The 12,281-nt window shown below is 42.4% G+C and overlaps 1 protein-coding gene across 2 annotated transcripts in view; it reads left to right on the top strand.

Moving 5' to 3' along the window:
- LOC124145633 (transforming growth factor beta receptor type 3-like) overlaps positions 1-6,781 on the top strand; it is a 102,025-nt gene extending 95,244 nt beyond the window's left edge. For both annotated transcript variants that reach the window (XM_046515482.2, XM_046515481.2), the window contains exon 17: positions 167-6,781. In XM_046515482.2, the coding sequence (XP_046371438.1) occupies positions 167-255 (89 nt within the window). In that variant the 3' untranslated portion in view covers positions 256-6,781. The remainder of the gene's footprint in view (positions 1-166) is intronic.
- Positions 6,782-12,281: the final 5,500 nt, after the last annotated feature.

Raw genomic sequence — 12,281 nt, 5'->3', positions numbered from 1 at the left:
GCCAATTTTCTGACAAATTTCTGTACAAAAAGTGATTTTCTGCAAGATAGATACATTTCTGCACTGAGTGGACATTTCTGCAAAATGTTCCGCGGAATCCAAGAATGCAGTGGGGACTGGTGTGTGATGAATTGGTGCTGTCATCTTGTTCCTCTTCTGTCCCTAGGGCCTGCCAAGCAAGGTGTTAGCTCTCAAGGCTCAGCTGAAACCAGCGGGGAATCCACTCCAAATTCCTCGTCACCTATTTCAGCGTAGCCCTGGGAGCAAGGCAACAGATTGTGGACTGTACCAATGCAACTATAAATGTTCGGAGAAACGGGTAGCCCAAGGTCACGCCCACCAACTGTGGGTTTATTATGTCTTGCCAACATGCTGATATAGTGCCGCCAACCAGACTCTCAACAACGGTTTAACTAAGCTGTGGCGAGCCCTTGCAGCCGGCACAAGCAAACAACTGCTTCGTGTTGGCTCTCAACTGACTGTCCCCCCTGGGGTGTTATGATTATTATTATTATTATATTATTATTATTATTATTAATATTATATGGAAGCATTTTTGTAGTTGGACTAAGGTGCGCATCATTATTTCAGGGATTTCAAATTACAAACACTTGACTTTGTGTGCATCTGTCTGACGACATGAGACTTGACACTGCTCTGTAAACTACAGTAGGCCAAATGATTTGTGTGCCGGCGATGTGCTGGCTCTACCTTCATGGCCAGTATGGTGGTGAATTCAGGTCAGGGATGAAGTTTGTGTGATCAGGTAACCGTGGCAACGTCTGCTCTGTGAATGGGAATTATTTTGTGAGTTATTGTGATTGTGGCAGCAGATGAGCTTAATGTGGACCCGGTGATGTATATGTGTGACGCACTGCAAGACAAGGGCAGCAGAATTGTTCTTAGCATTGTCGATATGTCTGGATTGCTAGCTGTACAAAGACTACTGCCTCCCTAGCTGAACTGAGCAGAACTCAGCTACACCCAGACTAGCAGCAGGAGGATCATGGGGTCAAATGTTTGTGATATTTCAGTACTTGTGTAACTGTAGTTTGATCTCCACGGCAAAGAAAGGGAAGCAACTCTGCTAAAGGAATGGCTTGCAGACCTCTACAAAGTGTAGCGGCAGGTTGCCTGGACTGGGAGGAGCCTGATCACATGCTCCAGTTACCTCTCATAAGGAACTACACTAAGCATTATATTTGTTGATTATCTCAGGCAGCTGTAGGGACAATAAGTCTACCAACGGCTCAAGTGGAAGCCATTTTGTGCTGATTACATGATGATCACATGACTTGATCACATGACTTGATCACATGAGAGGCACATGACTCAGGCCCTGCCTTACAGAGTATTATGAGGAACGAGTGGAAATACCTACTTACCTGACAACCAAATGCAGCTATCCTTGCATACTGAACTTGCAACCTAATTGAGTTATGCACATGAAATTTCTGTTAACTTTGTTAGACTTATTGTATATTTTTATGAGTTAGTAACCAACTAGTAACCGCAGTATGGCATGCTGGTAAGTCAGGATCAATCACACAACTTTTATTATGATATTATGAATCATCTACGAGTTTTTGTTCTTACCTCATCCTGGAGTTCATATCAGAGGATATTGATCGTCGGCTAGCCACAGGGGCAGGTACCTCTACATATCCCCTTTCCCCCTCCTAACCCCTCCGACCGTGTCGGTCATCTGTCGACGCCCACCTCTCAGCTCTAACCACAGACGGGCAGATACCTCTGACACATATCCCCTCCCCCCTCACCCCGTGTGTCATGTCGATGTCCAGCTTTCAGCTCTAGCCACAGACGGGCAGATACCTCTGACACATATCCCCTCACCCCTCACCCCGTGTGTCATGTCGATGTCCAGCTTTCAGCTCTAACCACAGACGGGCAGATACCTCTGACACATATCCCCTCACCCCTCACCCCGTGTGTCATGTCGATGTCCTGCTTTCAGCTCTAGCCACAGACAGGCAGATACCTCTGACACATATCCCCTCCCCCCTCACCCCGTGTGTCATGTTGATGTCCAGCTTTCAGCTCTAACCACAGGTGGGCAGATACCTCTGACGCATATCCCCCCCCCCCCCCTCACCCCGTGTGTCATGTCGATGTCCAGCTTTCAGCTCTTGCCACAGGTGGGCAGGTACCTCTGACACGTATCCCCTCCCCCCTCATCCCGTGTGTCATGTCGATGTCCAGCTTTCAGCTCTAGCCACAGGTGGGCAGGTACCTCTGACACATATCCCCTCCCCCCTCACCCCGTGTGTCATGTCGATGTCCAGCTTTCAGCTCTAACCACAGACAGGCAGATACCTCTGACACATATCCCCTCACCCCTCACCCCGTGTGTCATGTCGATGTCCAGCTTTCAGCTCTTGCCACAGGTGGGCAGATACCTCTGACACATATCCCCTCCCCCCTCACCCCGTGTGTCATGTCGATGTCCAGCTTTCAGCTCTAGCCACAGACTGGCAGATACCTCTGACACATATCCCCTCCCCCCTCACCCTGTGTGTCATGTTGATGTCCAGCTTTCAGCTCTAACCACAGGTGGGCAGATACCTCTGACACATATCCCCTCCCCCCTCACCCCGTGTGTCATGTCGATGTCCAGCTTTCAGCTCTAACCACAGGTGGGCAGATACCTCTGACACATATCCCCTCCCCCCTCACCCCGTGTGTCATGTCGATGTCCAGCTTTCAGCTCTTGCCACAGGTGGGCAGATACCTCTGACACATATCCCCTCCCCCCTCCCCTACCCACCCCGCAGGTCATCCATCGATGTTGAGCTCGCAAAGCCTTCCTTCTCCACATTGACTAGCTGTGGCCACTGTTTCACTGTCTGTTTATATGACAGTTTGTGTCTTTTGACCATTTGAGAAGGTGGTTTGATCTACCCCAAAGTGGCTCCCTACATCTCTAATTTGTATCCGCTGCTAATTCAAGCCCGGGGAGAAACACTGTTTTAGATTATTGAGCAATGAGTAAAGGGATTGTGTCACTTCTAGGGTTTTGTCTAGTATAAACATTAAATCCTTTTTATCGTTATACGTCATAAAATCAGTGAAATTAGAACTTGCAAAGCTGAAACATTTTGCAAACCTTGAGTGGGAAATAGGCAATTCCATATTAGGAATCTTTTCATACATTTGATGCCCAAATAAATCCTTTGCTATTTGTTCATAACAAGAGGTTTAAGTTCAAACAAATAAATAATTAATTTGGAATTTAAAAAGTAATGGTACTCTTTTAATGAAACCATCGATGTTCAGCTGTGAGTTGAAATATATTATCTCTGTCATCTCATTTTTTTCTATTGAAATTATTGTGAAATTGTCAACTTCCAACTCTTGTTGAACTAGTGCAGGTTTGTTTGCAGACACGTAGGACAACGTTCAGCTGGTTCGAAGTGATTTGTTAGGCAAGTTTGCTATTTACTTGTGAATACTCTGATTTGGTAGGGCCCGCGAAATCCGACACTGAAGTTAGCACCCCTGATTTCCTCATAGGAACTGGTATGCATGTCAAAATAATATATATAGATGTCTATATATATATATGTTAGGTATTGTCCTCTTAGGTCTTATTATTTTCATTAAGTGATTTGTTAGAATTCTATTTTGTTTTTAATTGATAAATCCTGCCATATTGATTTTAGATGGGGGTCATGTCAAAACTTTAATTTAAATATTTCTTTTCAATTTGATTGGTTGTGGTGGCTAAGTGATGGCTGAAACTCTTTATGATATCCTTCATTAGAACGCATCATGGCTCTATTAAAGCTGTATGTTTGTTTTTCTTTAATGAGACAGTTCAGGGTGATTTCTGATTAAATTATTGTTCTGGCCAGACCTGATTTATGCCTTGTTGAAGATTTTCTTTGAGTGGAAAGGAATCACCTAGGAAACAGGTGGATTGATGGTGGAATTTGGTTGATTTTAAAGCTAATTTATATTTTCTTTACAAAAGTGTTTCCTTATAATTTGAAAGAAACCATTAACTATGCTTAAAAGCAGCATTTAAATAACACCAGTCAAAAGATAGTATTTAGATACAGTTTCGGGTAAAATGTTGGATCTACTTATCTGTAACTCTTGACAAGACTACGGTCACACCCAGCCATTGTTAAGATAATAGATCCATGCCTGAAGGCACTGTAATTCACAGTTACTGAACTGGGCATGAGTGCTATAGGATGCTAGTTATTTGTATATTCCATCTGTTGGTTGTGTTGAAAACATACAGCAGTGTATTGTGTTTGACTTGTGGATAAACTGATGTAAAGTTTGTTTTGACATGACCCCACTAGGGGACTATTTATTATTTCAACATACCTCAACCCAACACAGTTACCTCATACCTGAGTTGTCTCCCTTGGTTAGATTTTCCCCCATATTTTGGCCCAATCCGTGAGGGATGAAACATGAACTGATGTAGTCCATCTACGTACGTTTCAGTATGGCTGACAAATTCTGGATGAAGTCTAGAGAACAATAAACGTCATTGATAGATTCTCTTGCATCAAAGCAGGAGTTATTTGTGTTAAATGAACATTTATGCAATTTGAAAAGTCATTGAGTGAAATGAAATATCAGTTCTCACCAACAATGGTTTTCTCATCAAATGAAAATGTACACATAATTACATAATTTAAGTCTGCGATAACTTCTTGCCTAGTTTGCATAATGTCCAATTTGGGGGAATACTCTGCCCAAGGGGAGATAACTCAGCCTTATTTCACTGCTATAAATGCATGCACATTGAAACCTCCTTTTCAGAATATTGTTTTTGTTATTGTCATGGCAACTGGATCCTTGAGTTTAGTTTTGTCTTCTGTGTTGTGCCAATGTCAGGTCCGTCAGACTTTGTGGACCCATGTTCTTCATGTACTATGCTGATGTGTGAAAGAGTCTCTATTTTTGTGACATGTACAGTCCTAGCCAGTCTTTTTCTCCACATGATTGGTGTATTTCTCTGCTAGTGTACCCCGCTTGCTATTGCCGGCTCATGTCCTGGTGCTGCTATTGGCCTTGTTCACTCATGGTTACCTCCCCTTGATTCCAGTAGTTCTAGTCTTTGGGCCATTTGACACTGATTATCTTCCCCTGACTCCCATAGTTCCAATCTTTGGGCCATTTGACACTGATTATCTCCCCTTGACTCTCGTAGTTCTAATCTTTGGGCCATTTGACACTGATTATCTCCCCTTGACTCCCATAGTTCTACTCTATGGGCCATTTGACATTGATTATCTCCCCCTGACTCCCATAGTTCTAATCTTTGGGCCATTTGACACTGATTATCTCCCCTGACTCCCATAGTTTTACTCTATGGGCCATTTGACACTGATTATCTCCACTTGACTCCTGTAGTTCTACTCTGTGGTTATAGCCACTTGATTGCAGTAGCTATGCTCCTTGGGCAATGTGATGCGTGGTTATTTCCCATGTTTTTAGTGGCTCTTCTCTCTGGGCCACTTTAGGTTACATCCTCTAGATTCCAGTTGATATATTTATGGACAGGTATTAAAATAAGCGTTGTCTTGTTTACTGATCCTAATTTTCAGTCGTAAGAAATATATGTTTGAACCATATATTTAGGATTTCAGAATGAGACCCATATAAAGTTGAGAACCTCCTTCCATAATTGGGGTTTCGGGGCAGAACCTGTGGTGGCCGTAAGAGGCGAACAAATGGATCAATGCTCACAAAGTCAATCACTGTATTGCCCGGTCTAGACTCGAATATTTACATGCCACCGTCATATGGCTGGAATATTGCTGAGTGTAGAGTTTAGGATCTGGGTACTATGTGGTAAATGACATATTGTTCCAGGTAATCCTTTAATATGAGATATCCATAACATTGATGCTAAGTTCATTCAATTAGTGGCCTTCCTTTTCTGCTTAAATTTCAATTGAAGACCAAACAAACTGCCATGTCAAATGAACCACACCAAAAAGCAAACTGACACAGAACAATATTGTTTCAAGGTACAAGTGTCTCTGTAGTGATGGTATTCTAAATATGGTCCTGAACCTCACTAGAAAGCAAAAGCTTTAACCACTGGGCTACCCTACCGCCTCTTGAAACTCCTTGGAAGGTACATGAAAGCACTTTATTCTGAAGTGCTCTTTCCCTACTGCACTATGTGGCTCTGTAAACATTACAATAAAGTACAATGCATAGCCAGTGACACTTTTTACAGTCAGTGTATAGATCTATAGAATTACCAGGTAGAATCAAGAACTTTAGTACCCCGGATATAATTGGTCTTCAGCAACCCATGTTTGCCGTAAAAGGTGACTATGTCATTGTATCCCAGTTGCTTGGATCAATGCTCATGATGTCAATCACTGGATTGTCTGGTCCAGACTCAATTATTTTCAGACCCCTGTCGTATAGTTGGAATATTGCTCAGTGCGACGTTAAACAAGAAACAAACAAGAACTTTAGGATATCCAATAAAATCATCCACTAATGTTCATCAAAGGGTTTTCTTCTGTTAAGTTAGTTTAAACATATTTTATTTAATAATGGAATGGATTAAATGGGAGTTATCAACACCTAGTAGGCCCCCTCCAGATGCATTGGCAACAAATAAATATGATTTTCAAAATTAAAGAACAAAAGGGATGGCAAAGAGGAGGGTTGGTTGGTTGGTTTGTTTGTTGTTTAACGCCGCACTCAGCAATATTCCAGCTATATGACTGGGGGTCTGTAAATAATCGAGTCTGGACCAGACAATCCAGTGATTAACATCACGAGCATCGATCCACGCAATTGGGATCGATGACATACATCAACCAAGTCAGCGTGCCTGACCACCCGATCCTGTTAGTCGCCTTTTACGACAAGCATAGTCGCCTTTTACGGCAAGCATGGGTTGCTGAAGACCTATTCTACCCTAGAATCTTCACGGGTAGCAAAGAGGAGGGAAATGTAGCTGACTGTTTGACATTCTACTTGTGGAAATCCTTCCCGTTTCGGTGTCAAATGGCGCCATAGAGTAGGGATGGAACAAGTGATGTGGATTCAGCTATGTTCTGGTTCGGGGCACCTGTTTCCCTGCCCACAATCCATGCTTGTAGGCATGAGGCTGTCACAAATAGTATTGGGACGATACACCAATGCATCGGTTGATCACGATTTTGTACTTCTCGATACAAGTATCGATCACAATCGTACGAAAGTAATGTATTGATTCTTACCTTACCGCCAACATGTCCGCTGAAATTCCAGTAGAGTCCCCATCTTGAGCTTCAGGCAAACCAGAAACTCTTATGATCTATATTAAAAGTTAATTCAAAACTAATTTAAGGTTTGAGTGATTGATGTCCTGTTCCATCCCAGATAACATCCCCAAGGAATCCCAGCAGACGTCACCATGCATGAGATCAGGCCAATTAGTTCGGTGGGGACATTGGACAGACAATTGTCAAAACTTTAATGTCAGGAATTTTCTGAAACTTGTTTTATTGTTGTGTATAGAATGTCTTTACAGATCAACTATGTGCCATACAATGAACATTTCTGTGACCACTTTTGTAGATCATTAGTGCTTCTTATAAGGACATTGTATTATGCTCCTGCTCTTGAGATTCTTACTTCGTTTCCACAGAGAGCCATTTTGTTTTTCTTGCATGGGGATACACAACCTCTTTGTGAGTGACGGCACGGGTGGGCCGGTTGTCTGAGTCGCTGAATTCGCTCAGCTGAGTTGTGTCCCTTGGTGACGCCAGGAACCTATGATCGTCAGTTTGAATCCTGGTTTACCCTCATTATGTTTCTAGGTTTGTCAGCACCATACCTGTGCTCGTGGGTTTCGCCAAAGTGGTAAACGTCTCAGACATGCATCACTTTTGCCTTTCCTCCCGCATTAAGCTGACACGCTGTGATATAACTGAAATACTGTTCAAAGCAGCGTAAAATCCAACTCGCTCACACACTCACTGTTTGTGGGAAAACAACCTATTTTTGCCAATTGAGATGTTTCATGAGTGCGCTGCTTATTGCTGCCAGGTGTGTGTGTCAGAGGCTGTGCTTATTGCTGTAAATATTTTTGGATGAAATTGCTTAAGCATTGTGCAATGGAGGTCATGGTAAAAGGATTGTTTAGTGGACAAATGATTGGCAAATATCTTTTTTCGGAGCATTGACCTGAAATGGTTCCATGCTTAGTACACATTGTGTCAGGTGCTATATGAAACTATTTATTTTTTGTGTAAACTTAATTAGAATCTTCGATCAAGGTAATAATTCGCTTACGAATTGTGGCTGACTGCTTAAACTTAGCTTTATTTCATTATGTCAAGTCCTGATCCCAAAGAATTCAAGACGTCAACATCAGAGACTAATCAGTTGAAAGAATCGTGAATAGGGTGTAAAATGCAAAATTATGATGAAAATTATATGAATGAATCACTAAAAATCAGTGATGACACCAGGTGTTCAAAAAAGGGCAAGCATGTCCTGCTTTACGGGAAGCACCTGCCATATTCACCTGAAACTAAGTTGGCTTTTTTGCCTAACGCCATTCTCGTCAGTACACCTGCCATATAATGGCAGCTTCTGAAAGATTGGATCCAAAGAAAGCATGTGCAGCCTGCTATGCATGTATTCTTCTGTATATGATCAAAGTATTTGCTCCAAGAAAGAAATTGGCCAGTCGATGAATGAAGAGAGAACAGTGTGCCATTTTAGCGCTTGTCAGTGCAGATTGTTGCCAAAATTGAGAAACAAATTTATTTTTTCAATATTACTGTTTGTAGAACTATTCCCACTTCACTGCTGTAGGCTTAGTTTTCACTGCTGATTTCTGACAGGTGTGAACGGTGACCTCATCAGCCTAATGATGCAGGACATCGTCATTAACAGTGCACGTGGCTGGTCTGCTTCCTGATGTAACTTCGTTAGAAATCTTACAGTGGATACAGTCACATAGTGGGGGCGGTCGGGTAGCCTAGTAGTTAAAGCGTTCGCTCGTCACGCCGACGACCCGGGTTCGATTCCCGACATGGGTACAATGTGTGAAGCCCATTTCTGGTGTCCCCAGCCGTGATATTGCGGCGTAAAACCAAACGCACTCACTCACTCACAGTCACATAGTCACTCCGGACAAAGACAACATCTGTTTCCACTAAACACACCACTGCTAGTGCCTGTAGAACTCACTACATTGACACCTTCCTCTGCTAAACACATCAGTACTCGTGGTTATATGACTATTCACAAAAGATGCGTTCTGATCTGTTGTTATCTTATGATCTTTTTTCTTGTTCTTCCACTTATTAAATACTTTGCTCAAATTGTGAATGTGTTCTTGGAAACTAGTGTGCCAAATAGAAGTAAAGGTCTGTAATATATGAATGCTGCGATATAACTGGAATACTGTTAAAAGCAGCGTTAAACCCAACTCACTCACTGTAATGTATGTTGATTGTATTCAGACTGGCTAGATCATGACTGATTAACTATAGTCATGTGAAAAAGGCAGGTGTTCCTTAACTTCTTTTGAGTAGTATATTGCATGGGCCTAGGGAAATATGCTGATGAGACGCCAGTACACACGAAACACGACACACCACTAACTTGAAGGTCAGTGACATGGGTTGACTGTTTATCAAAACTTATTCAAATATGTCTTCTTTACCTTAATTCATCTCCTGGTTAGAATCGGTTTTTAGCAACACATGATTGTCATAAGGGGCGACTGATGGGGTCAGGTGGTCAGGCCTGCTGACTTGGTTGATGCACGTCATCGTATCCCAATTGTGTGGATTGATGCTCATGATGTCAATCACTGGATTGTCTGGTCTAGACTCAATTGTTAACAGACTGCTTTCATAAAGCTGAAAAATTGCTCAGTGCGGCGTTAAACATCAGACAAACAAACCTTAATTCAGCTTGCAAGCCAGTACTTTGTGTGGTCACTTTGGATTGATTGAGGTGTTTTTTAATCAAAGAGCTGATTAATTCTTTACCTCACAGCAGTGAAGGGGGAAATAGTGCTATTGCTGTCTTGTTGGTGTGTCATCTTATTCACTTTGTATTCCTGCCAGTTGCCCACAGAGCTAGTTGAGGATGCTCGTGAACTACACCCTTCTTTAACCTGTTCAACTATTTTTCTTGAATTGTCTATGAAATATATTGCTCTTGGAGACAAGGAATGGTTATTTTGGCAAGGATATCACAAGTCCATTTCCTACCGGTTGTCTCCCCTTGAGGGACAGGCACAGCTGATCCAGACCCTCTTTCGTGTATGGGTCCTGTATCTCAACTATCTGGGTTTTTGTGTTGTATTAGAGGCAGCAGGTGACTTCATTGAAATGATATCAGCCAATTGACCTTGACCTTTCTTGTGTCTCAGGAAAACACAACTCTATCAGTGTTTAAGCAAATTGAATTAAGTTAAATTACACCAGCTTCTTAATCCTGAGACACATCTAAGCCTTTCCTATGCAGTTGGATTAGTTACTAGGGAAGGGCATGTTATATACTTCATATACACTGTTCTGGCAAATATAAGTCAAATACAAGCTTGACTCATTCTTGCTCCTTATAAGTACTGACTAAGTTGTCTCCCTTTGAGGACTTTTCACTGCTTAATGCTGGTATGCCTGCTGCTGCTGCATATATTCTCCATCTGCTGATGTGGACAAGAGCTATGTATAGTGGCATGGTTCCATGGCTAATTTCCTGTTGTGTAAGGTGACATTCTTCAGCAGACACTGCTACTGACAGACAGGTGCCCCTTTATGCACCTCCAAGACTGTTTAGTCTTACTGGGCAGTTTCTTCCACAACTAAGTCCTGTAGGTCTTGCCGAGTTGATGTCACTAAATCACTTTCATTTTCTCTGGCTGGTTCATTTATGCATGTCTGGCACTATGCTTGATGCCATTGACATACAAAACTTAACCTGTGCCTGCCTGTCATTTTCTCCGAGACTCGAGTAGCTATGGAGTCAATGCTACCTATTGTATAAGTCCTGAGGCACGACAGTCCCAATAGATGCGTGCATCAGCCTTGTTCAACAAGCTCCCTGTCTAACCACTCTCGCCAATTGTTCAGGATCAACAAAACATGTTAGTTATGCAACCTAGTTGTTGTTAAGGATTTGAGGAACTTGTTACGACATAAAATGTTGAAACCATTTACGGGTGTCATTTCTAACTTATCGAAGAGCTTGACAACAAGAAGTAGCGGGCAGCTGGCTGCAGTCTGAAGGACAATCACTTGTTTCATTGTATCTCATTGTAGCACTGTGTACATAGATGGACCTAATGTTATTGTTATCTGGTGTGTGTATACGTCATGTATATAACCACCTTGGAGCTGTACCCCACTGTAGTGTTCCAGTCTCACTCGCAGGGGAGGTAACTCTTTAAGTGCTGTCGGCTTGCAGCCTCTAAGGGTAAGGTCACTTCTAGCCCACTGGGTTCGATTTCCTCATTGTCTGGCATCACATCCTTGATGTCGGTAATCAAGCTCTGGTTGACTTCTGGAGATCAATCCTGAAGTAAAAGTCATTGCAGTGTAAATAGTCCATGATTTAGAATATGCAGTTATGTCATTTTGTAAGGTTATTTTTTTTATTGTCCTTATTAAAAGTCCTTGTACTAATTTTGATCCAGGACCCTGTTTCACAAAGCAATCCTATGCTGTCGTAAGTCTTTGTTTGAGTACATGACTTGTAGTTCAGCTACAACTGCTTTGTGAAACGGGGCCAAGGAACCTGGGATTCCAATTAGTGATTGCTCTTTCAATAATTAGACAGTGCATGGTCAGCCAATTAGGATGATTCGACTCATCTCCTACTCAGCACAGTATCTGTTAATGAACAGCATGGCATGTTACATCCATTAATGCTACCTTACGAATAATGATATTTCCAGCCTGACATGTGAAGAAATATGATCTGTGACTGAAGTCAATGGAGTGACAATTCTACTGCTATTTTTGTTTCCATGACAACAGGTTTTTTCCTTTGACAAGGCATGTTATGTTGCCAACAGCACTTAAAGAACTAGACCCTTCAACCCTGATATGTATGCAACTTGGCTCAGGGCGGACTTCTTTTCACTGTTACCCGCACCATATAGAACTTGCACTGGGAGGCTGAGTGGAATCTGCAGCTACACCAAGGTGTCCATCCTGTTTGTGAGTTGCAGGTCACAAGTGTTGCTCCAGTCTGGTGTAGCGAAACCACTGACACAAATTTCTCAGGGTGAGCCACAACTCAAAGTCAGAAACTGTGGT

Source organism: Haliotis rufescens, unplaced genomic scaffold (genome assembly GCF_023055435.1).
Source record: "Haliotis rufescens isolate VD_foot unplaced genomic scaffold, xgHalRufe1.0.p SCAF_8, whole genome shotgun sequence".
In the NCBI taxonomy this organism is placed as follows: Eukaryota; Metazoa; Mollusca; class Gastropoda; order Lepetellida; family Haliotidae; genus Haliotis; species Haliotis rufescens.
This window is presented reverse-complemented; position numbering and strand designations above follow the sequence as displayed.